This window comes from Melospiza melodia, chromosome 2 (genome assembly GCF_035770615.1).
Source record: "Melospiza melodia melodia isolate bMelMel2 chromosome 2, bMelMel2.pri, whole genome shotgun sequence".
Lineage (NCBI taxonomy): Eukaryota > Metazoa > Chordata > Aves > Passeriformes > Passerellidae > Melospiza > Melospiza melodia.
Window position 1 is genome coordinate 87,165,065 of NC_086195.1, and position 27,320 is coordinate 87,192,384.

Genomic DNA, 27,320 nt, shown 5'->3' on the forward strand with positions numbered 1-27,320 from the left:
TATTTGAAATTTCACTATTAACAGCAGCAGGAAACCTGAACAATAAATCACTTATGTAAAGACAGTGTCACATATTCCATACAGGTCTGTAAAAAAGGGGAGGAAAAATGAATAAGCAAAATAATTTTCAAGGCTTGCCCACAGGAAGAATTCTGTATTCTCTGACAAAATTCTGTAACTTTGCTTAGTGTGCCATGATGACCTAAAAATGTGTGTATGTATGTGTATATATATATATATATATATATATATATATATATATATATATATATATATATATATATATATATATATATATAAATATGTGATCTTTCTGATTATGATTTGTAGTTCTACAAGTTCCAGTCAAGGGCAGGGTAGCTGGTATCTGGTCTCATACTTTCCTTGTAGTAAGGAAAGTATGAGACCAGATACCAGCTAGCCTGGACTAACAATTGAATTCAAAGGTGTTTCAATTTTTTCTGCCATTACAAAGAAATATTTCTTAAAAGATCATACAAAACTGCTAATTTCAGCATTTCCAGTCTCCAACTTTTTAAACAAATCTGTCTCAGCTCAGAATAATTTTCTGATTCATAATGAGCATCTATTGTGTTTGTGTCAATTTAATTTCTTAGGTAACTTTGCTTAGAATTACTACAGATATAAAGTAGCAAATGAACTTCGGTAAAACTAAGCCCTTCCTGTGGATTTGTTATGCTCCACTGACACATGTTAGTTTCTGTCCTCCATCTTCATTCAGTATTAGTATTCTTCAGCTGAGGGAAATAGAACAAAAAGGATTATTGAATTTTGTTGTACTAAAATGCCATATCTTGCTCTCTGTTTTGACATTTTTCTTAATCAATACCTTGTCAATGCAAAATAGACACAGCTATTTAACTTTCTGTGTGCAAAGAATATAGGCTATTACTGGATTTCACAAAGGCCACTGTGTGGGACATGAAGGAAGCAGCCCATAATGGTGGGGAGACTTAGTGAGAGAAAATGGGACAGACAAGGCAGACATAGCACACAATTGTAAATAAAGAAAAAAAATAAGGTTGAGGAAAATATTCTTATCTTCTAAGGGCTTCTATGGATACACAAAATGTTTTTCCCTCCTATAATACAAAATACAGTGAAAGAGGAGGCAGGTCTGGTCATAAAACCACATCAAGTTAAATTTGATGCATTCTTTCTTCTTACCTGGGTCATCCATACACAAATTTCAAAAAACTTGTGACACATGCAAAACCAGCTGCTTATTATCTTCAGTATGTGCACTACAGAGTTATCTGCAATTCAAGGAAACACATAGAAGTGATGCCTGTTACTATCTGTGGTACAAACATCCACTTGGGGTTTTTTGCAGGTAGAAATATCAAGTAAAAGTCACCACCAGAGAACATGATTTTCCCATCTGTGTTCAGCCTGCCCTTACTGCTGCAACAAAATGGAATTTTCATCACTGATGCTTCCAGTTGTGTTAACATTACAGGAACCAGTTTCTCTGTGAAGACCACTTCATCACTCTTGACAGAATCAATTAAAGCTGCTGATTTTCAGACAGAAAACATCAAAGCATTCTGCATGTATGCCTTTCAATCCTTCATCATAAATCAGAATTTTAGGTTTGATCTTTAGTGTTTTAGTTATTTTAGATGTCAACAGTAAAATAAACCATGTGTGTGTAGTTCCAACAAAGTGATGTCCCATTCTTTTGCAGTTACAGAAATACTGCATCTCATTCTCACCAAGGTCAGCGAGTCCTTGGAAAGCAGCCTGTGAAACAGGGCCTTTGGACAGGGAGAGACTTTTCCAACTCCATCTAAAGAATAAAAAGGTAACAGCAGAGCTCCTTCATTACATGTTCACCACTGTAGCTTACAACGAAAAGCCTGATTACACTTTTAAAATATTGTTGTGGGGTTTTCCTTATTTTCTTAAAGAATAATTGCACTGCATTATTAACTTCCACTCCCATATGAAATTCTGCATGAGATTTCTCTAAAGCAGATTTATGGCAATCTGCATGATAAGCCTGGGATTTTTCTAATTTTATCTAAACAAGGCAGTGCTTGCATTCACAATTTAAATGAAAAAATAACATGAAGTTCTTAAGCAGAATTATGCCAAAAACTTCCTATGCTAACTGATTTATATAGTCTGAGTATTTAAAATGCATTGGTTAATCAATCCCTAGCACTAAGATAAACAGAGAAGAACTGGTTTTAGAAATGGGAAAGGAAAATGAAGTAGGCCGAAACACAAATCTGTGTTTTCAGTCTTCACTCTTACTTGTTTACCATTTCTAATGGAGTAGGATGTGTTTCTTCACACAGTGTTTTCTTCTTCAACTTTCTACTGATGTTCTGATCCTTTGACCACTGGCAAAGCTGCTAAATCAAAATCTGTGAATAAAATTCACATCATAAGTTATATACTTATTTTAATTACTTTTAGACATGCTGAGAGTATCTGCAAGGTGATTAATATAACCTGCTTTAATATAAAATCATGCTAATGGCAAAGAATATCTTTCTTGGGCTTTCTACACAGAGAATATAAGTCCTTATTAATGAAAGAAAAAGCTTTTACATCAGAGTAGGATTACTGAACAAAAACTGCAGCAGATATATATATATATATATATATATATATATAGATATATATATATATATATATCAGAAATCATTTGCACATTAAGAAACTTACAAATCCTGAATATACCTAGAGAATGTAGTTACATCGAAACACTATATATATAATAAAGAAGAAGAAAAGTGAGGAAATTTACTCCCCACATTCCTCTAGATTATTACAGTGGATTTAATTTTTGAATGCAGGTATATTATAACCAGTTCTCCTGAGCTAGAAATTTATTAAGACTCTAATGTTTGATGTTTGAGCAATGACTTTTCTATTCTTCTTTACTTCTTTCCAGTCCTTTTTAGCTGGAGGGAAGGGCCAATTTACTGAAACATCCATATTTACTTAATCACTATGCTGCACAATATCAATATTACCCAGGGAAGAATAATACATGCTAAATATGAGAGAAAACGGAAAAGCAATGTAACTAACCATAATTAAGGTGTGATAAGTAATAATAGCAAAGCATCACAAAAATAATTTGAATGCATTTTAATCTATTAAACATTCAGGTAGGTTATGACAGACTCTCACTCATTATTTGGAAGACAAATTATTTGATGTATCATGCGTCTTGTTGACAACAAGATCCAATACTTATCCAATCTGCATTGTTAAGCTGTACAGCTGAGCCACCAAACTCAAATGGGGTGGAATACACAAAAATTAGACACATATATGTGGCATCCCTCAAAAACAACTAACAAGAAACAGAAAATTTAGGGATGCAAAATATCTGAAGGCAAAAATATCAAATAGTGCAGGTGAATCTCACTTGAGAAGAGTCGTCTTTAATGGGAGTCAAGTCAACCAGAGTGGGATTCATTTAGAGGTTATAACCACCAAAATCTAGCTGGTTAAGATGCTTTAATCAGCACAGATGCAGATGGTATCCCTGAGACTAAAGAGCGATTCAGGTGTCCAACTGCTTGATATAGGATTTATATGTGCAATAGTGGAAGTCTGGACCATTTTACCTGCCACTGGTATCCTGGGTTTCATACTGAGGAGCAAGAAGAGTAAAAATCTCTCTGGAGTCTATCACCTTTCCCAACCCCTTGTAGTGGGCTTAGATCAACAGAGTGTTTCAAATGGCACGAGCAAAACTACTTTTAGGTAACTGAATCCTGTCCTACCCAAATGCCACCACCTGCAATGACCTAATTACATGAACAGATGAGAGCATAGCAAAATCAGATGTTTCAGCGGTTTCCACACTCTTTTTTTCATAGTGGATAAGAAATGTGTCTACTAGACCATTCTGAAGAATTCTTTGAGACTCTGGAAAATGTCTGGAGGCACTTCCATAAAGCACCATTGCTAAGAAATTTGCCTTTCCAAGCAGGATCTTCAGCACAGATTTCAGATCAACTGATTGGACATACTCAAGATCCACAAGAAGGAAGTCCATCTGATAGGCAGGGCATGGAGATGGCACATGCCATGCTAGTCCATGATAAAAGGTGCTTTGTTTCACTCTCCTTGCCCAGTTTCACCATGCCAGCTAACAAAACAAGACCTAAGGACCTGCTTCCTAAGGAGAAGTTGATAAGAAAGTCACACCATTTCTATTAGTTTTTATATGGAAGTGCATGGTGAAAAAAATACTCCAAGCTGATCAGAAAAGCCTCAATACAAGGTAAAATAAGCATTATTTGAACAAGCAAAGCAAATGTTAACACATTGGTTCCAAATATGCTTTGCAGAACTGAAGTTTAAAAAAACACATCTTAACTAAACTGTTGCCAAAAGCAAAAAATAACTCGTCCCTACTAAGCAATTTGCTTATTAAAATATTAAAAGTAGGATGCGTTCTTTTTTGGTTCTTATTTAACAGACTGGATTAAGAGCTCAGTGGCTCAAGCATAATAATTTCTATGTCTTTTCAGCTGAATTTACTATTTTATGTGGATCAAAACTAATCCTTTCCTTTTCTAAGGATTTGTAGATGTATGTCTCACAGTTCAGTAAATGTGACTAGTGGAGTATATATTTAGGAAACATTTTCTTTCTTTTTGTGTGCTTAGCTGTATCTAGCTTGAGTATTAACCAAAGTTATATGAACAGAGTCACATGAATGGGTTAAAATTAACCCATCATAAAGACCCACTGTCAATAAAAAGTTGAAATGAATTTTTATTAAGGTCACACTCAATTTTTTTAAGAGAATCAGACAAGAGTTTACAGAAGAAAAAAAAACAACTGTGAGGGCTCCCGTTTTTTTGCCTTTTGTTTTTTTCCAGTTTCAATTACTTTTTCTCTCTAAAACTTTAGAAAAAGATTCAAAGGAATTTCTACACTTAGTTCAAAGGCAGCTTTAGGTTCCAAATTTTACAGTCATAAATATGTGCGAGGGAAATTTTTGATTGATTGAAGCAGATTGCAAAGGTCCCTTCAAAAAGTTCAGAAATAAAAGCTGTGTTCTCTTCTGAAATTTTCTTGATCTATAATTTTCTCTCACTAGCTTGGAATTTCTCTACATTAACCTGTACATTTCTCTCTTTCTTGACATGTATGTTTACAGGGAGGAAGAGAGAAGCAGAATTGCATATGCTAAAGCACAGCATCTAAGATGAAGGGGGTTTTTTTTGGTAAATAAAATAGTGCTGAGGGAAATGGCCAGTGTCACTGCAAAGCTGCACTACAGGGCCTCTTGTGACAAGCATGGGAGATTCCTGGTGACTGGTAAAACAGAAACACCAGACCCAGGAAGAGAAAGAAGACCTGAACAACTACAAAACAAACATTCTAATGTCTGAGGAGTTTATGGAGCAGATTCTCCTGCATCCTTTATCTGAGGCATATGATGGACTCAAGGTGACTGGGTGCCAATTTAATAAATACCAATTTAAAGCGGGCAAAGTCTGTTTGAGCAACTTAATAGCTTTCTATGATGAGATGGTCAGCTATGCAGCTGATGGGCAAGCACTGGATGTCATTTACCACGTCTTTGCTACAATTTTCAGGGAAACTCAACAAGAGCAGAAGCAAGTCCTGTGTCTGGGATGGAATGCCATCAGGTAACAAAACTCGTTGAGGAAGATCAGTTTTACAGAAAAGTGAGCAGTGAAGGTCAAGTGCTGGGCTGCATTAGAAAGTGAGGTCAGCAAAATGCAGGAAGTGATGCTTCTGTACACAGCATCTGAGACTGCATCTGGAGTATTGTCTTTAGCCAGAAAAATATTCTGATTATTTTGTTCCTCTAGATGTCACACAATTAAATGTTCAACACAATTTTCTTCATATTGTTCCGGGTTGTAAACACTGAGACTAATTCCTGCACCAGTAGGAACCAGCCTGGTCTGGCTGGCTTGAAAGCAGTTTTGCAGAAAATTACTCAGAGAGCTGGTGGACAACAAGCTGACCATGAGCCACCAACGTGCCCACAGGGGCAAAGGACACCAACTGCCTCCTGGGCTGCATTAAGAGCATCACCAGCACATCAAAGGAGGTGATCCTTTTACTCTGAGAGAATTCAAACACCGGCATAGGTTGTCCAGATAGGCTGTGTAGTTTTCATCCTTGGAAATATTCCAAATTTAACTGGAAAATGATCTGGGTGACCAGCTTTAGATGATACTGCCTTGAGGAGGAGAAATGAAATAAACCATCTCAGAGGTACCTTACATCCTCAAATACTCTGCAATTTTGAAAAGAATAAGTAGATAACAACATCAAAATCTTCAGCATGCCAAAAAATAGCAAGATTACCTCTTTCCTGTAACATTCATGTTCTGAAAACCACACAAGCAGCTTGAACAGAGTAATTGACTCAAGAAGTCAATAGGGTTTCTTAGAAAATCCGTTTCCACCATACTGATAAAGCCTTTGATAAAACATGCCTTCATGGGCTTTGAAGCAGAGTTAATATGATTCTCTTTGAAGTGAAAAAGACTAGTTTAGTCTGAAAAAATATCAATAGCAAGCACAACCATTTCACCTGTGGTACTTAGTCATTCAACAAACACGGTCATTCTGCTTCAGAAGATCATTCGTTTCCACAATCATCTTCCTGTCTAGGGAGTCAATAGGAGCTTTACCTGGAACCGATTTGTTCTACCTCATGCAGCATGGACTGTACAAGAAAACAGGCAAAACAGACAAAATGCGCTCTTACCTGTTCTTGGGGGTTTTGGCTAATCTAAATCTGTAAATTAGACCATGGACCTCACTTAATACCTACAAACACTCCTCAAAAACCGAAACTCAACTGATACTTCTCTGACATTCTCCCTTTCAAAATAAACACTTCTAATTAGAAATCAAACTAAACTAAACTAAACTAAAATTTTTCTAAGTCCCCTAAACTATCTAAATAATTTCCTATAAAAATGACAACTTGGATGAACTTTTGAGTAGACAGGATTTCCTTCAGCTAACAACAGTTTTCCACAGACACTTTATTAAAGGTGATCAGTTTATTTGTGATATAGGTAGGAAGAATGGGGATTAAAAACTACAATACAAATTTATTAGAAGCAGTAAGTCTAACAAATGAGCTTAAATTATTTCTGAGGATATTTGTCTTTAGCTCTTAATTTATATACTATGATTTTGTAACCTACTAAATTCTGAATGCTCAATTCTGTAAGAATATGATTCCTGCTACAACTTGATATTAAGACCAATTACTACATCATAATGAATGTCACATTATGATTTTAGTTTTTGAACTTCCTGCCAAAGCAACATGCTTCATTGTGAATCCCCAAAAAAACAAGGAAAATTGTTAATATGACACATTTTACATTTTATGATAGATGTTAATATGATACACTTTATTAAATAATGTATAGTTTTCCATGTGGTATTTTTTATTTTTTAGAATAGGTCTTGCACGTTTGAAAATCTGCTGTTTTTACAGTAGGTATAATGTGATGCATTGCAAAGGAAAGACACTAATCCTCTTTTTAGGCAACATTTACATTGGCTTCTCTGTTCAGGTGACTCACTTGGAATACATTGTCTGAACCTGCATCACGGATTACTCTGTACAGGAAAAAAACGAGATCCAGGAGTTTATTATCCACATAGGACAACATATTTCATTGTAACAGATAATGCTATTAATTTAATGCTAGATAGTCTGGCAGCAGCCATTTCTTGGCTTATATTTCAAGGAAAAACAGATGGGAGGTGAGAAATGGTGAAGAACTGGTAATTTGTGCAATACAAACAGCACGGAGGGCGTACACCATGGGGAAGTCAGAGAGGCAAGTGGAAAATTATGCTTGGACTGAAAATAAAGTAGGGATAAGCAAAAGAAAGCAGAAAACAAATAGAAAATATAAGCAATGCTGGAGTTATTCAGGAAAAATAATTAATTTGATATAGAAGAAAAAGAAATATATACAATAGCATATTGGCAGAAGTTTTTTGCTAGACTACAACAAAAAAGTGTCCAAATAGAGATAATACAAACCTAATCAATAATTAAACTATGGGAGAAAAAAAAAATTCAGAGAATTTTTTTCCTCTATCACTTTTGGGTAGATTTTGCAAGTTAACAATGTGTTTGATGTTATCTCATACTCGCTCATTTCATTTTCCCATTTTATATAGTTTCAGTGATCTTACTACTTCATTAACAATCTCTGTGGTTTTACCATTTTGGTTCCACTCCTCTGAACAGTAGAGAGGTGATACCCTCATATTTTGTCCATTATCTTCCAATCTAATTTGTAGTTATTTCTCTTCTTCCATCGCTTTCCTGTACAGCTCATTTCCTTTGAATTGGTGTATTGAACCAGAGGCAATGGGCACAAATTGAAACACAGGAGGTTCTTCCTGAACAGTAGGAAACACTTTTTCACTGTGAAGGTGACCGAGCACTGGCGCAGGTGGTCCAGGGAGATAAGAAATCTCCATCCTTGAAGACACTCAGAAGACAAGTACACATGGTCCTCTGCCACCGGCTCTACGTGGCCCTGCTTGAGGAGTAATTGGACCAAATGACCTCCAGAAGTCCCCTTCCACCTCAATCATTCTGAAGTTCTGTGATATCTTCTTTCCAATGAGTTTATTCAATCTTCCTTTTGCATTTTTTTCCATTTAATTTCTTTTATTAGGTTCTATGCCAGCATTTACTACTCTGTACACTACTCAGCCCTTCTAACAACCATAAGCCTGATTCAGATTTAGGAGTGTTCCCAAAGAAATTGCTGAAGGAAATAGGTGCAATGAAGCTTCTGGAAAAAAGAAAATTATCTGCTAAAAATGTAATAGCCTAAACCGACTCCATGTGGTGGAACAACTGATCCAGTCTGAAGCAAAGTCTTCAAGACAGAGGACATGAAGGTAAGACACCTATGTGAACATTTAAATCAACATTAAAACACTATTTTCTCTCTTTTCATAGGAGGAAGACTTAAAGAGTTTAATTCTACAGATGAAAGGCATCACATCATCCTCAACTGACGTTGCCCCTGAAATGTGAAATGCGGTTATTCCTTTGCTTTTGCATGAAAATGGTAACCAGTACTGTATTTATCCACTGAAATCCTATTTGCACTTTATTCTTCTTCCAGATCTTAATGTGATTTTACTTCCATGCCAAGGACTGATTCTTTAACTGGTATTTTGCTGCGTTTTCTAAAAGATTGATTTTATCTTTTATGCTTTGTCTCCCCATATTCTAATGAAAGAACCGTACAGAATTAAGTTGAATTCAACTGGGTATCTGAAGTCATACAAGAGGAACAGTAGAAGAGGGGCCTGAATAACGAGGCTCCAGAACATCTTAGGGGCATGGACAAAGTGTGGGATTAATGTCATCAAACCCTATTTGCACTAAATAGATGTCAATATGAGAGCTAGCCAGTCTAGGCTCTCCCTGTTGTCAGTTTGGGAAGAAATTGGCACTTTGAGGAAACAGCTCATCTTTTCAGATGTCCACTTCAAAATAATATAAACTGTGCACTAGAAGTACCTTCTTTTCACTTTGACTATAAAGGGAACACAATGGAACTAGCTTAGATGTAGATATTTACAAAGTTGGCATCAAGACTTTTTCAGCTGAACCCTTCAAATTCTGTTGTAGTGTTGGATTTGCAGTTAAAATTTATTGCAGTCAAAGGATTTAAAGGTGTTAATATATTTCCTAAGCCTTGCTAAACAGTAGCATTTAGGAGATGGCATGAAGATATTTTAACAAGATAATATGCGGCATAAAAACCCTTGCAATGAAAAGCATAAAGTTACTGAAATGAATTAGTACATTCTTCAGAAACTCATTTGGCACAAGAAGTTGTGACTCTGGTCTTCATTTGCTAGTTAAGCATAATTTTCTGTTCTCTGCATGTTTCTTGACTATTTCTAAACAGTGTTATGCTTCAGAGCTTAAAAATCCCTTATGCCAATATAATTTTGCACTTACTAGAATTGATTTTGTTTTATGGGTAATGGTCCAGAAAAAAGAAGTTTCTTACCATGCAAGCACTGCAGAAGGAGACATACTTCCTAGGTCAGAACATTCCAGCTAAATCTTCGATCAATTAATAAGTCCACAGGAAGGCGACATGCAGAGAAATACTTGGCTTTGTACCCAAAGAAATTAGAATGCAAATCCTGATAAACAGAGCCACAATTTGAAGGCTGGTGTCCTGAACCACAGCAGGTTAGAAAGGCCTGTTCTAGATGAAGAAAATTAAAGGTCGTGTTTATCTTTTTGTCAAAAAAAAAAAAAAAAAAAAAAAAAAAAAAGCTTTGGCAATTTAGCCTTTGCAAATACAACATAAGTTTTCACTTGTCTTTCATTTTCACAGATGCACCACCTCCTGTAAATCTCTCTTCTAATCCCTTCAAACACTAAACTAGTGATCTGTGTAACCTCAGCTGCGCGACAGTGAAAACCGTCCTCTTGCTATAATACTTGCAGATTATACAAACTCTCTTCTGGGCTTGCCATCAAAGAGAACAAAATGGAGAGGAAAAATACAAGAGGTATCTTCATAACAGATGACTGAAAAAAGAGAATATATACAAGGTCACTTTGTTTAAAGAACTGTGAGGGATATCACAGTTGAAATCTTGTACTAGGCCTCTTGGAATCACAACTTCCTGGATCCGAAAATAATTTCTTCTTGTCTCCTTCTCTTCACCAGTCTTTACATTCAAAAAAGGAAACATCATTTGGCCTAATTTCTTGCTTCACTTCAGCAAGGATTTGTGTAGCTCTTTTTTAGTTAAATGTTAACTGTGAAGTCACTAGAATCACCTGATTTATTTAAAGTTTATAAAAAAGTATTCCTTGTTAAAAAATCTAATAGCCTAGGCATATTAAGAATAATTAAATTCCAGTAGGAGCTGAATCAGGACTCTTGCTGCACATAAAGTATGCAATTTTGGATGAAAAACTCTAACTAAATTTTTCACGGTGCTAGTAACAATTTAAATCTGCATGTAAAGCCCAACTTCCACAAGAAATGAAACAGCACAATAAGAAAACCACCCTATACTTGGAAAAATGCCTTGGTTGGATTGGTATTTATTCTATACAGAAAAAAAAGGGATACTACAATAAAAATATTCTTAACCTGAAATTATGCTTCAGCACACTCTTACATTTTACTATTGGAGTCTGCAAAATTTCAATGTTTGTGTGTATTGTTCAGTTCTCTGAATCATATTGAAAATAAGGTGATTTTATCTCCAGCAGCAAGCCAACCCACTACAACACATAACAGAAGTAAAACTAAATGACAGAACTTCACAGCCTGATTATGGGCACAAGAAAATCAACACACAGAGCAGTTTACTAGAAAAAAGAATCTGCATAACTGCATGAAATAAATACTGGGCCATTTCAGACCAGCATGCTCAGATCACAGAATTTACTGCTTGCAGCAGATAGGTGATAAAGGTACATGTATTTTCTGAGACTGCTGACTAGTCTCAGAAAATACATATACCTTCTGCAATCTCCTCACAATTCTCCAAAGCAGAGTAATAAAATATTCTATCATAACTGTCCTCATGGCATAATCAAACAAAAATAATTTTGATAAAGTTAACAATTGCAGTGAAAAGGTTAATATCTAGATCTGGATATGTTTTCTTTATATCTATACCTTCAAAAAAAAAGTCTTTTTTTCCTCACCAGAAGAATGGGTGACCTCCCCTTAGACTTGAATAATTACAGTTTATTAAACAGGCTCAAAAGAAAAGAAGGAATTTCATTTCTTAGTGCCCAATTAAAACACGGATGTGACTCTTATGGAAAACATTTTAAAACCATTTCCTGCATATAAAAGCAAAGTATCACAAAAGCATTGGCATGGCTAAAAGCTTCCATAATTGTCATCATGACAAAAGAGTGATGAATCAAAATACTTTTAAGATGACTGGGATATGCAAAAACCTGGAAAATTATTCAGAAAGAAAATTATTTCATACAAATTCTTCAAAATAGGACACACTATATATATGTAACAGTGTCATGCCCCTACCACATGAATCAAATTCCATGATTTGATTTGATTCCAAATTCCAAAAAATGTCAGATACAAGAAAGAGTACACAATTTCGGTTCTTCCTGACACTTTCACCCTGATAAATGCACATAATAATAGAATAATGGAATTGTTTCAGTTGGAAAAGACTTTTAAGATCATCAAGTCCAACCATAAACGTAACCCTGGCAAGTCCACCACTAAACCATGTCCCTTGTTGCCTTATCTACACGTCTTTTAAATACCTCTAGGCATGGTGAGCCAACCACTTCCCTAAGCAGCCTGTTCCAGCGTTTGACAACCCTTTCAGTGAGGAAATTTTTCCAAATGTCCAATCTAAACCTCCCCTGGCACAACCTGGGGCTATTTCCTATTGTCATATTGCTTGATTCTTGAATAATCATTTTGATTACTGTAAAGATTTCTTAATAATTACTTTTTCAAAGCAATTGAAAAAGAAAGAAAATCTAGTGCTGGTTCTTCAGAAGACTAATCTTTGTTTTGATACGTGGTTATCTGTATTATTTAACCACATACAAGCATAAAATAAAATCTCTGGAGTCTTCCATTATGATTTCTATATGACTAATATGACATTTTTATGTGATCATCTCATTTTGATGAATTATTTTAGTAAAATGTTTGTGACACAAGAGAACTGTAATAGGTTTTAATTATTGTTTTGTTAGAGGAAGAATATGAAGACGTGTCAAATTGTCTGATGATTAACTTTGCATGGCATTTCTAAAGTGTTATAATCTTCCTCTATCTTTGGCTTAACAACATTTTTTTAAAATCCCTATGTATGCCTATGTTTTACAGAGAAATGCCATCACACAACAAAGAAAAAAGTCTCATATGGGCTGCAGGCTCATGAAATTCCCTGTTTAAAGAAGGTTAAATTTTTCTTACTGGGGTGTAACAACAGGCTAGTTTAAATAGGCTAAATTTATGTAAATTTATTTACACCACTAATTCTGTTTTTAAAAAATAAAAAAGAAAGAAGAAAAATCATAGATTCTGTAACCATTGAGGAGTAAAAAACAGCAACAAAAACAAGAGATGATGCAGTGCTACTGCTTCCTTTCTGGAGGGCTGAACTTCCTGCAGAAGGATCCTACCAGACTGCTTGAGAAAGGCAGATGACTTCTGCTGACATAGGAGGATCCTGCAGCCAAGCAGGTACCTCTGCACTGGGATGGGTCACAGAGGCTCACATTGATGAGCCTGGAAAATCAGGCCAAGAGATGCCATCATGCTGAGCCAAATGAGAGTTAAGGGGATGTACCAGCCAAAGGAAGACTCCAGCATCCCAACTATAGGAAATGGTATCCAGAGGAAACCTTATTCCCAAGACCTTTAAGACCATCAAGTCCAAACATGTTAAAGTTGACTCGATGATCTTATGGTACCTGCTTGTTGGAAGCCTGCATGCTGAGAATTTTAAACTTTCTGTGCTAAAGGTACAGATCCACAAGAGAACATTGCATTTGACCTGAGGCTGTGAAGAAGGCTTCCAAAATTGATTGATAGTACTGGGATTACAGGTGTGTAGTTGTTAGAAGTGTGTAATATCACAGGTTGAAAAATTTAGGGTTTGGGATTTTAGAATATAGAAATAAATATGAAGCAAGATGGAGGTTTTAGGGTGGAGGCAGTTTGTTCTTCTTTACCTTCTTCTTCCTTCTTCTTCATGGGTTTGGGTGATTGGACAGAAAAGTCTGAATTGCAGGCTTCCAGGGATCAGTTATTGGGTTAAAAGGGAAAATAATCTAGGCATCCTTTCTTAATTGGATAGTTTAGTCTTAAAATACCTAGTAACAAGAGATTGTTAGACATTTTGTGCCTTGCTAACAAAAAACTGCAGAACTCATGGTTGTGAGACCATTTTACTGATAAGAAATAATAAACACCTGAGTCTGAACATGAACATCTCAAGTGCTTTCAATCCAGACCCAGAGAAACCAATATCTGCTAAAAGGCTAAATTGGGTACTTTTTCACTAAAGATTTCTGGAAATCAAACATTCATTATTCAGTCCAAAACTGACAAGCTAAAAGCAAGTTTTGCAGGTGGAAGATGTTTTACTGCATTTCTTAAAATTCCGTACTTGATATTTCCATAGAATACTTAGTATAGATGCTTACGTAATAAGCTCTTCCTCCACATGGGCACAAAAACTGGCATTCTTCAAAGGGCACATGCACTCATGAACAGAAATGCAGTGAGGGTTAGAAGATTTAAGTCACAGTGTGTGCTTCCAAAACAAAGGAGAAATCTTTCAAAAATACAAACACTTAATGCTTACTTTTATGGCCAGACTCCAAACTGGTCAAGTTGACTTGTTGAAGGAGCAGGAAATTTTGAGTCCCAGTTCTGTATCATGGGGCAGCTCTACTTGAATGCTCAGCAATATATTGTAGCTAGCAGATTACAGCAAGGGAGGAGAGGAAACAAACTGGAAAGAATAAAAGCAGGCTACATAACAATAAACACAGTTCTCCAGGACTTTCTACTCTGTGCTGTGGCTATTGATCTGCTTATTTTTCTCAACTCAATTACACTAGGCCCAGCCAGGTGGAATACAGTCATGTGGGATGAACAGCTTCTATTTACTGCAGTTATTTTCTCTTGCAATGCTATCAACAACTAGGTCTTGCCGAAAGAGTTGTCAGAGGTACTCTAGCTCATCTTACTAACATCCACAGCATCCAGGAGACTATATTGTTATTTTCTGGTTGGTAATTTTTTTTTTTTCATTTTCTTAACCTAAAAGCTTTCAGTTGAACAACTGTGTTTACATATTGCCAGATCCCAACTGTTTTAATTAATTGCTGAAATTGTCATTCCTTTTGTCATTTACACAGCTAGGAAAGTCAAAGTTAGGTGTCGTTGCTGTAACACAACATATTTGAGTCTGGGTAATTAAGAGCTGTAGAAAAAACAAATTTTATGAGGAATTAAATTTTTTTCTCTGGCTTCACTCACAGGGTAAGGAGGGCAGACTTTTTTTTTTTTTTAATAAAGCAGTTTTTCCGGTGTTGAAGAGGATATTGTTGTATATAGACCCATAAGTGAAATGCAATCCTCTAAACCATCCCTGGCTTGTTTGCAGACAGGACGAGTCCCATTAACTCTCCCAATTAAAAGAGAAAAATCATGCACATTCTCCTCCTCTATTCACTGTAAATTCTCATAAAGGAAAAAAAAATCAACCCTGCCAGCTCTTTGAACAGGTTGAAATAGCACAGGAATATTCTGAATTTGCAGCACTGAAAAGGTCCTCCTTTCATGAAATCACTTGGATGCCTGCCTGTACATCAGAAGATCCTGACCCTGTGTGCTGGGTTTGCCCGGCAAGGTTTTGGCAGTGGCAGGGGCTACAGGGATGTCTGTGAGACACTGCCAAAAGCTTCCCCATGTCCAACAGAGCCAATGCCAGATGGCTCCAAGATGAACCTGCTGCTGGCCAAAGCTGCGCCCATCAGCAACAGCCCATCAGCATCAATAGCACAACAGACTTAAGAAGGAGAAAAGAAAAACCAAACCCACAGAACAGCACAGAAGGGAGTGAGAATATGTGAAAGAAACCACGCAGCAAGAACCAAGGTCAGTGGAGGAGTGGGAGGAGGTGCTCCAGGTGTCACAGTAGGTTTGCTGGCAGGAGTTGTGGTCCCTGGGAAGGACCCACACTGGAGTAATTTGTGAAAGGGACCTTACAGGGAGAAGAGGTAGAGAACTCTGAGGCAAAGTTCAGTCCAGAAGGGAGGGAGAGGTGGTATTTTTAAGATTTCATTTTACTTCTCATTTCCATGCTCTAGTTTGATAAATAATTTCCCCAAGTCAAGTCTGTTTTGCCCATGGCAGTAACTGGTGACTGAACTCTCCCTGTCCTTACCTCAAGCAATGAGCCTTTCTTCATGTTTTCACTCCCCTGCCCAGCTGAGGAGGGGAGTAACAGAGCAGCTTCCCTGGGCAGCTGGCATCCAGCCAGGGTCAGCCCACCACCCCCTGGCATTTCCATGAATCTCCTGATGCCTGCTCAGAATACAGCTCCACAACACCTCAAGCTGACCCGAGGTTCAGTGCAGTATCACTGCCAACTAGCTGTGCTTCCTCATGTCCTTCTTTGTTGGTGGCTTCTGAAGACAATCACTTAAATCACCTAAATTTCTGGGGATTTTGCTAAATCAGTTTCCTGAACAGATCCTTTACCTGGTCACTAGTGCTGGCTCCTTTGCTTGACAGAGGACAAGACCACGTGGCCAGAACACAGGACTAGCCAGGCCTGGATTTACAGTTCACAGCACTTTAGCACACCTATGCTCAAACTGGATTTAACCAAGTAAATCTGGGTACTAAACACAGTCCAATAACAGGAAGATTTGGATCTGCTTATTTCCTGAGAGGGGAAGTACTTGAAGTGAGAGACCAGAAATGAAGTGCTGAAAAGATCAGTCTTTTATTTCACATCTGCATTCAACACCTTGGAAAACAGGAGAGAGCAATGCATTAATGAAAGCTGCAGATAAGAGAGCCACATAAGCCAAAGCCATAAAATGCATAAAAAAACAGCTGATTTTGAAAAGGGCAATGATAAATATAGGATGACATTTAGCTGAAAGTACAAAATGCAGGGTTAAATATAAAAAGATGACTATTAATTAGCTCAAATTTCAAGTGTGATCTCTTAAAAGCAGGGGGATGAAAAAGTCATGACATCATTAATGGATTACAAGATGTGTACAACTCCCAAATCCAATACAGCTATGAAAAAAGACAAAGTAACAAAAATGCAGGAGAGACTGGGAAATATGAATGCCATTGGACAACCTCATAGTGAAATTCTTGGGTTTTTAATTTTTTTTTTCAGTTTGGTCCATGTTCATATAAGAACAGCGCAAGAGTGAAAAGCTGGATTTCATACGTGGACAAGAAGCCTTTTTTCCCTTTTCCTTAGGGAAAAAATAATGACTTTAATGTATGACCTGCCTTTTGTACAGCATCTACCTTAATCCAAATGAGACCCCAGTGAAGGTGAACACAACAAATGCTTTGCCATGACAAGTTTGGCAAGCAGTGTGTGACACCAAACACATCATCTGCAGTGAATGCTGTCCTTCCTGCAGACAGCATAAACTGGGGAAACCTGACAAATATCTTCTATAAGGAAAATACTGACATATCAGAGTTGAAAACTCAATCATCACCTGCATTAGGAGATACATGACTATTAAAGACAAAAACTACTTTGCAGTTCCATGGCACCTAATGGAAGAGAAATTGATTTGTCAAGAGTCACAGAGGAACAAAACTGGAACCTGCTGATTTTCTGCCATAAAAGTAACCATCAGTATCCAAACAAAACTCCTGTTCTAGTTCCCTCATCACAAGAAAGATATGAACAGTTTTAAATATTAAGGGGGTAGCAATCAGTGTTTGCATCCACTTTTGCCTGCATAACTTTTAACAAGCATCTGCAGACCATTTTGGTTTGAGAGCAAAACAGGATCACAAAATTATTAGGGTTGGAAAGGACCTCTGGAGATCATCTACTCCAAAACTCTGGCAAGGCAGGGTCCCCTAGAACAGATTACACAGGAATGCATCCCGGTGGGGTTTGAATGTCTCCAGAATGGGAGATTCCACGGTGTCGCTGGGCAGGCTGTTCCAGGGCTCTGCCACCCTCAATGTAAAGCAGTTGTCTCATGTCGAGATGGAACTCCCTGTGCTTCAGTTCCTGGCCATCGCTCCTCACCCCGTCGCTGGGCACCACTGAGAATTCTGGCACCATTCTCTCGGCACTCGTCTTTGGGGTACTCATAGGCATTAATCGATCCTCAGCCATTTCTCCACACTGAACAGGCCCAGCTCTCCTCTCTCCCTCTCCTAAGATGCTCCAGACCCCTCACCATCTTTGCGCTCTTGCGCCGGACCCTCTCCAGGGGGAGAGGAGCCTCTTGCACTGAGGAGTCCAAAACCGGACACAGCACACCAAACGTGGCCTCTGGTTACCAAACTCCCCACTCCTACATACTCCCGGTGTGGCCACAGCCCGCCGATCCCCCCGATCCCGGCCCCGCTCCCCCCCCGTCCCGCCTGCGTCTCCCTGCAGCCCCCGCGGAAGCGCCGGGTCCCGGTGCCGGGGTCCTACCTCGACCTACCCAGCGCGACTGCCTCATTAGAAATCCTCTCTGCCGTTCTCCGCTGCGCCTCACCCGCACCTTAGACTCTCTCTTTTCCAGCTGCAGTGAGGCACTGAGGAAGAACACGGCCGCTCCCCGCCTCATAGCGGGTCGGCGGGGCATGTTGTCTTCCCTTTGTGATCAGGCGCACCTTGGGCAGCTCAGCGCCGGGGAAGGCCCCCGTGCTGCGGGCGGCGCTGACGTGTCGGTGGGAGCAGCGGCGGCCCCGGCAGCACCATGTGAGTGAGGGACGGACGCACAGACGGACAGTCCGGGGGTCCCGCAGCCCCCGCGCTCCCTCACCCAGCCCTCACCCTCTGCTCTCTCCACAGGTCCAAGGTCACCTTTAAAGTGACGCTCACCTCGGACCCCCGGCTGCCTTACAAAGTGTGAGTGCCGGCGCTGCGTGGGGCGGCGGGAAGTGAAGACGGGGCACGTCGCGGGTGGGCTCTGAATGGGCATCCCGGCGGGGCATTCCCACAGCGGGAACGGCGCTTGTCTCCCGCCTCCCTCCCTCCGTGTGGAGTGACAGGCGGTGTCCGTGGTTAGCCCTGCTCTCGGGGCTCTCCCGCTTTGCCCCGCTGCCATGTGTGTCGTCCCAGAGTCGTTCAGGTTGGAAAAGACTTCTGAGATCACCGAGTCCAACCTTTGCCCGATCACTGCCTTGTCAGCCAGGCCATGGCACTGCCGGCCGCCTCCAGGCCTCTCTTGAACAGCACCAGGGACGGTGACTCCACCCTGGGCAGCCCGTTCCAATGCTTGACAGCCCTTTCAGTGAAAAGTTTCTCTTGATGGTTCACCTGAACCAACCCTGCCACAGCTTGAGGCCGAGTTCTCTCCTCCTGGAGGGGACATTGCTATGGAGCTTAATCGCACACCTCCTGAGACTTGCCACATCTGCTGACACTTACAGGTGTTCTTGTTCTCTGCTAAAAAGGCTTTCGCTTGAAGCATCTCACACACCCCCGGGACCTATTTTCCCCCCGAGTAGAGCTTGCACAGCTTTGGCAAAAGTATTTCCATTGGTAAAAGTGAAGTTCCAGTCAGTAGTGTAACAGCAGATAAAGGTGCTTTTCGGTTTGTTTTGGCAGCCACGCATTTACTTGTGTTGTGATTTCAGGTTAAGCGTGCCTGAGAGCACACCTTTCACAGCAGTCCTCAAGTTTGCTGCAGAAGAAGTAAGTAAAGAGTGATGATGTTGGTTTTTAACATTTTGCATGTTCTTGAAAGCTAAAGGTTTTTTAATGGTAAAAACGCAGCGGTTACTTCTGCTGAAGGAACTGCTGTTGGTCAAAGGTGGTCACAAGCTTTACTGGTCTCAGTGGGGGCCTGGCAGAACTTGCAGAATCCTAAACTTAGTGATCTTTGCTCAATTTATGCATCAGCAGATGGCATTGAGGTGATAGCTGGTATTGTAATTAACTATTTTATGGCAGTGATTTAAAAATTTGTGACAGTGAAGAGAATTAAGAGGAAATGCTGTTGGTACTTAATACTGAAATTTCTTATGTGGGATATCAGAAAAGTTCTTCAGAACTATCAGTAAACGCTTTCCACATTCAGTTCTAGTAATCTCTGACTTTGGAAGACACAGAGTTTTTGATTGTGGAAGGTATTGAGATCAGCCATATGGAATAGAATAAAAAAAGTCACTTAAGGGAAAATGTGGATAGTGTGTTCTTTGGTTTCTGTGTGTTGATCTTTCACATGGAATCCTGTATCATTAGTTCTTTAAATTGCCCACATAATGTGTTTGAAGAGATGTATCGTGCTGTTTCAGATTAAGCACACAAAGATTGAGAGACATTCACTGGATGTAAACAGTGAAATCAAATGCTCAGAAGCATGATGAGTCCCTTCATCTAACTGGCAGAAAATCAGCTGAGAGTCTGTTCTTGCAATTCTCCCTCTCCTTAGGAAAACTTGGGAAGTTTTGGGTTATTGAAAATTTCTTTTGTTTGAGCATTGCAATTGCAATAAAGTAGTTAAGAAGGATAAGAGACTCCACATCTTGAGTCTCCTTATGTTTTTGCTGTTACACTGTGATGTGACAGAAGTTATTAGGGAAACACAGCTTGTGGGGGGAGGTCGTGGATTGGTTTTGTTGTAAATTTGCTTGGAGAGAACATTATACAGAATATTACTTGCTGTTAAAGATATTAGATTATTTAATTGGGGGTTTTTACTATGTTTTCCCCAGTTATTTTTATTCTATATTAATACAGCTGTGCCAACACAGCCCATAAATAGAGACCTAGACTGAAAGTCTAACAAGCAAGTATGAGGTACCAGAAATGAGTGTGACTGAGTAATTGGGGATGTTGAAAGGGAGGTGCCATTTCTGGTGGGGATTGCCATTAAAGCTGTTAACTTCACCTGCTCATGGAACCTAATGTTAATTACTGATAGAGTCATCTGAGTAATGGATTTAGAGAATCTTTATTGACTTAAATGTTCACGTTTAGGATGCCATTCTTTCAACTGTGTGAGTATTTTGAGTATCTATGGGAGTTTGACCTCAGGCTGTTCTGGATCAGCACTGAAGCTTTTTGCTTCTCTTTGAGACCAGGCAAAATGAAGTGCTTTGTTAGCAAAAAATTAAAAAAAGATTGTTAAACTCTTCCTCAGTAATGAAGCCCCTTGTGAACTGGCATTGAAATGAATGACAGATAACTTTTGTGTTATATGAATGTTTTTTCATTCTTTGAACTGCATAGCTTAATATTAACTTATGTAGTCGGTTGTGATTCAAGAACCAGTTTCACAGCACCTTAAGTTATACATATATGGAAAAGATCAAAATTTGGGCAAAGTTGTTAGCTGTTCTCCAGGGGAAGTGCATTATCCTCTCTGTGATTAAAATTCTTAGGGCAGAGAAGTGTTTAAGTTCTGGCTATTTGGCCTTAGCCAGTTTCTACTGAGACATCTCTCCAAAACTTAAAATTTGCCGACTCATAACCAGACTTGCCCTAGTTAGAAAAAACCTCATTTATAGTGTGTGGTATCTATTGGGTTTTTTCCTTCATATTTTAGAGCTACCTGGTACATGTCTCAGGTGTACGTTTGCACAACAGTTAGAAAAAAATTTCCATTACATTTGTGGAATTACTACTAAAATAGCCATCCATTTCCATTAAAGTTATTTATATCTATAAATCTCAAGGACCATTTTTCTGATTTTTTTGTATGTGAACCAGCTAAAATTATGAATTTAATATTACCCATATATTTTCTGCTTTAACTATGTCTCTTATGTTGTTTTGTCATACTCTTACTTCCTCTAGTTCAAAGTTCCTGCAGCAACAAGTGCCATTATAACAAATGGTAAGAATATAGTTTATATATATTTTTAATAGTTTTTGTATTGATGTTTCAGTGAAAGTTTATTGATAAAATCAATACTGTCTCATGTTTCACAAACTCTACTTGCTGCAAATTGAATGTAATAATATTGCAGCATTATTTAAATTTCTTATGCATGGGTTGAAGATCCTAAACCACTAATTCAGTTTTGTCCAAATATATAGCTTGGACTTCTCTATGCTGAAGCTTTCTTGTCAGTTCCTATTTTTTGGCTATATGATGACTGATGTAATAGTTGTATCTTGCTGGTATGTTTTTTGAGCTGCAAGTTTAATGTAATAAATTGTATAATACATGTCTGTTACATCTTCTTTTTTCTCTTTTTTCCCTTCTTCCTAGATGGTATAGGAATAAACCCTGCACAGACAGCAGGTAAGTTACTGTGTATGAATCTCAGTATTTAAAACTTGTTATTTTTCTCTCAGTCTAATGTATTGCACATGAGGTTGTATTACATTTTAGGTTTTGTCCTCTTAAATGGGAGGAGCATTACCCAGTAGTTGAAAACTCCAGTCTTTGTAGCATGTGAAAGGTTAAATCCAAAAAACAGTGGGGTTTTTTGTTCAGTGTTTATTTAGTTCTGTAAAAAAGTGGCAAGCTTCTGATCTTAAGAGCTTTGCATTTAAGGTGCAGCCTGAAGGCAATACAGTATTACATGCTGCTGCAGTAATAAGTAACTGCTGCATTTCCCCCCCTGCTCTATCTAATTCAGTAGCACTTGCTGTTCTAGCAGCACTTGTCATTAGATAGGTTAAAAAAAGTAAAGAGTTTTAGAGCAGAAACTCCAGGGGCTTTGGGGAGTGTGTTTTCAGAAGAGTTGGAGTGGAACTAGGTGGTCATAAAGGTCTCTTTCAAATCAAACCATTTTTTGATTCTTGCTGATCACTCTCTTGGTCTCAGCAAGGGGTTCCATGTTAGAAATCCCTGATTTCAGATGTCAAGGCTGGCTATGAGAGAAGAGTTTATCTCTGTCACAGGAAAGTGTGAGGCCCTTTCCCATCATCTCCTGTAATACATGGAAACAGAGTACAGAGGTTGAATTGTACCAGTAATGGCCTGCTGTCCTAAGGCAGATTGTGTGGACTTGTTCTTGAAAAGCTATACTTTTACACTAATTGGGAAATAATTACAGTACTCTAATCTTAAACCATTTGAGAAGAGAATGGAACACAGTATCTTGATAGAAAGATATGAACATTTCTTACCTAGTAAGTACTAGTAAAAATGGCTGTGCTGCTTATGGAATCCAATCATCCAGTGAAAACAGAATAATTTTACTCCTACTTGCAAACATGATGAATGGTTGATGGAGACTTGTTGCTGTTTGGTTTTTGCATGAAATCCATCATCCATCCATCTCTCATTTATGCCCTTTGACTGCCAGTCATTACTGAAGGTACCACAGGAAAAATAACGAGGTATTATCAGCACACCTTGCTGTGTAAACTGTAGAGTATAAAGTGAATCTTTGCATAGCACAGAACAGTATCTGATGGTGAAAAAAGCAGTTGTTTGGGGAATTTTTTTGAGCTGTAAAAGAAACCACTGAAGTATAGAGACCTTTTTCTGAGGTCTGTGATTGCATCAACAACATTTGAAAATGAAGATCAAATAAGTATTTGGCTTTCTGCTCCACCAGAGACTTCTGTCCTGCCTTAGTACACCTGGATTATGATTTCACAGGTGTACTGCCTCAGGCAGACTTCTCAGCTGATGCTGTCCTTATCATGATTCCCCTGACCAAATGCATTAAAAACAGATAATAAATCTAATAATTTACTTTAGTTACTAGATCATCACCAACACGGAAACCCACATTTTCACATGACCACTGATGAATACTTAGGCAAAATGGTAAAATTTTTTAAGGTATACTTAGGCTGTTTCCCTTCCTCAGCAGTATGCTTTCATTTTGTATTATGTAGCTTAAATTAGTTGTAGCTTAATCCTTTAAAGTAAGTGTATTTACAACTCCTTGACTGCTGAGTGAAGGCATCCATACAGTAGTTCATTGTTCTTGCAGCTGTCCATATTGAATTCCTGTCTCCAGTTGATTTGCTTTACCTCTCCTAAGCTCTTATAAATATTGAGGAAATATTCAGTAGTATAAGACAGCAGCACATGATCAAGAAACAGGTAAATTAAAACCATCTAGATGCAAACTGTTCTCATCGCTGCCTTATTCTGCAGATGTAAAATTAGGCACATAGGTTATGGTTATTTTAGCATAGGTGTTCTGGCAATGCTGTGGGATGTTGCCCTTAACTGGAACAAAATGAACCAGTCCACAATAAAACAAACCTCCAAAATCAACCCAAATAAAACAACCAGAATACAGCCTACACCAAACCTAGTGCTCAGACCAAAATTCTTCCTCAGTTTACAAGTAAACATACATAATTTAGGTTTCATCTTCTGTTCAGCCTCATTAATTAGTATCTCAAAATCTACTTTTTTCCCCTTCTTTCTATTTTTTTTTCATATATCAGAGTTCCTACAGATTTTGCTGTTACTTTACTCTTCAAAAACTTCCAAAATAAGATACATGGGAATAAAATTTTAGTAATCCCTGGGGATTTGAGAGGTTTTGTACTGTTGCACAATTTCCCTTCCTTTCTGAAAAAAGCACTCAAGTATGACTTTCATTTTCCTTACATGATTTCATGGAGCAAGGGAAATGAAAACTGAAAGAGCTAGGCTTACCACTTAATCCTTGTATTGATTTCAATTTTCAATCCTTGCTAGTTCAGGGAGTAGTATGCTATAACTTTATTAAAACCAGTGTAATATTAATGATGAAGACAGACCAAGGTGAGGTGAGCTACTATCTCCATGAGGTGCAGCTGAAGCCTGTTTTAAAGTGTTAAGAATTTTATAATGGCCATTACAAAAGGATGTTTCCAATCTAGAATAGTAAGGTTAGTAGGCAGTTCTTTCTTTTGCTGGTGAGACAGGTTTGCATTCAGTGGATTTCGTAGATCTCTTCAGTACCAGGTCTTGGCAGATCTGTAAGATCAGAATGTCTTCTGATAACATGTTATTTTGAATTGATTTTCTAAGGGTCGTTATGTTGAGTATATACAATGATTTTTGATCCTGATCCACTTGAAAGGGTAGCTTTATTCTAATGTACAGACAATTTAAATGGATGTCAAGTATCTTAATCTTATTTGTGAGAGCACTCTACATCTCTGGAATGGGGTGCTCAAGAGAGAAATAGAATTCCTCTGGTTTAGAAGTTAATTCAAGGTTGAATAAGGAATCAAATATAGTTGATTCTGTGCAGTAGTAGTATGAAGTTAAAAAGTAAATATTCTATATATTAAGTAAATACATCACTTAGTGATGTGGTTTCATTTTCAAACGTTACATTTAATTAAAAAAAGTAACCTGAATATATTTTAAAAAAATCAACACATCTAAATATTAGAAACTTCTAATATTTATTATGTCTTCTTGAAAAGACTATGATAATTAAAGCAATACAGGAATAAATCAGAAGTTGAAAGGGATTTTTATCTTTTTCAATTAAATGAGACTAAAATCAGCTAAAATGAGACTAACTTATGATTGGACATTTGGAGAACCTTTCTAAAAGAAAAATACAATTGAGGTTCTGAAGTTAGAAGTCGATAATTACTGAACCAAGGAGAGAGCTAAAAATGAATGAATGTATGAATGACCTCAAGAGAACAAAATAATTGTGGAAAAGTAAAACTTTGTTTTCTGTTCTTGAAATTATTATGGCTTATAAGTGAAATGAGGCATTTGAATGTGGAACTGCAGAGTTTGGAAGGCTGCACTTCGCAAGGCCTAGCATTTTCATTTAAAATAAAGAGCTCTTTGGAAAAAGAGAGGCAAGGTAAAATTATGTGGAAGCATGAAAACTTTATTTATGGCATGTCAGAGGAATTACCATGAAGCTGCTAAACGCTGACTTAACACTGTTATACTTTAAATGTGTTTATTGAGGGAACATTGTATTTTCTTGGTTAGTAATACATCCTGTTTTCTATCTTTGTTTAGGAAATGTGTTTCTAAAGCATGGTTCAGATCTACGGCTCATTCCCAGAGATCGTGTTGGGAGCTCATAACATCTGAAAGCTGGGGAATAGGTGACATTGATGTGCAGCAGAGGTCTATTTATTTTGGAACTCCAAAATGCAACTGATGAATTGGACTTTTTTAGAGCAAGCAGAAATGACTTCCCAGTATTTGATTTTTTCTTTGGAAACAGATATAAAGGTTCATTTTCCTCTTAAAATACAATAACTCGTGCACTGATTCTTCCCTGACGAGTAGAACAGGCTGATTGCATGTTATGTTGCTGTATGAAAGACAGACTTCTCTACAGGTGTTACTGACACCACGAGAGTAAGCACAGCCACCATCAATACTATAATGATACTTAAAATACTGGATATTGTTGAGCCTACTTCATGAAAGGGAAAACTGTGTTGTGACGTTGCTACAAGGAAATTATTCCTACTGTGTGCTAAAAGTTGGGGGTTTTCCTGTATTTTTTTTTTTCCTAAAGTTTTTCCCATATTTAGGGGAACAGCTTTCACTTGGCTCAACTATTGATCTCAAGTAGAGGGGAAATTTCAGGAGTTTATTACTCAAATAAGTAAACAGCTGCCAAATGTTCCAAAGTAATTCTAAGATTTAATTGCTGCAAGTATTTGAGATAAAGGAGAATACAGGGATTTCTGTGTTTTAAGACTTCATTTTGACATCCTGTGAAGTTAAATTAAACTCAATTTCAGAGAATTTGTGAGACCTAGTCTCACATGAAGTGCCATCAGCTGGGAAGGATTGAAGTGTAATTTGGGAATGTGTAGACTGGTCAAATATGTCATTCCTTTTTCAGTAAACTAATGCTGGTTCTTTCCAGAAGTCTTGGTTTTGTTGCTGCCTGTTACATAGAAAGCAGGATACAATGCTCTGAAATATTTTTGTTCAGATTAGAAATTGCCATGTGTACACTATCAGTTGTGTATTTTAAGTAGAGAAATTGCTGCTTTTCTTGAACTGGTTGTCTGTGCTGTGATTTAATGTATTTGGCAAAATCTTACCATATTGCATTTTTTTCTGTTCTACTGAGTTGAACAGAAAGAACAATGGGTATTACAGTGCTTGGTTAAATGAGTATTCTCACAAGTACAACTGTCCTGTGCAATCATCATGCTTTAGAAAGATGTTCAGATAATGTGTCAGATAATGCAGAAGTACAAAATGCCCTTCTAAATGGGTGCAAGCTGAGGAAATAAAACTCTCCAGAAATCAATATTTGCCTATAAACAGCTTCTAACTTTAAGGTAAACTGTAAAATTCTGTATTTTTCTTTACTTTAATAAACAATTAAATGAAAAAGTGCAAATGTTGTTCCTCTCCTATTCTTAGAGTTTGATAATAATTAAAAACTGTTCCTGTTAATTATTCAGCATGCTTTGGGATTAATTTTGAGCCAAAAGATAGTTATTATGCAGAATTCTACAGAACACTGCCCCAAAGGGCAGAGTGCCTTGTTGTTTGTTACTCTAAGGCCACAATATAATTAGTATGAGCAAAATTAATTGCTTGTAATTTTTAGCTGCAAATGTCTTGACTGAATGCTTGAGAAAGCGCCTCATATTGGAATACAGCAAACATTTTTTTTTTCCTGTCTAAAGGTGCAGTGTTTTTGAAA

At 37.8% G+C, this 27,320-nt stretch overlaps 1 protein-coding gene and 1 long non-coding RNA gene across 2 annotated transcripts; one reads left to right on the top strand and one right to left on the bottom strand.

The window, feature by feature from the left end:
- Window positions 1-347: 347 nt before the first annotated feature.
- Window positions 348-18,402, bottom strand: LOC134415190 (uncharacterized). Its single transcript, XR_010026958.1, has 7 exons — window positions 18,302-18,402; window positions 14,392-14,541; window positions 10,062-10,265; window positions 2,289-2,393; window positions 1,737-1,810; window positions 1,189-1,277; window positions 348-758 (listed from the first exon to the last, which is right to left on the bottom strand). It is a non-coding gene; the product is annotated as an uncharacterized LOC134415190 (long non-coding RNA).
- A 38-nt stretch (window positions 18,403-18,440) lies between these two features.
- UFM1 (ubiquitin fold modifier 1) lies at window positions 18,441-27,011 on the top strand. Its single transcript, XM_063149212.1, has 6 exons — window positions 18,441-18,507; window positions 18,601-18,657; window positions 19,389-19,446; window positions 21,553-21,592; window positions 21,971-22,003; window positions 25,658-27,011. Coding segments are annotated over exons 1-6 (258 nt in total). The 5' UTR covers window positions 18,441-18,505; the 3' UTR covers window positions 25,726-27,011.
- The last annotated feature ends 309 nt before the right edge of the window (window positions 27,012-27,320 follow it).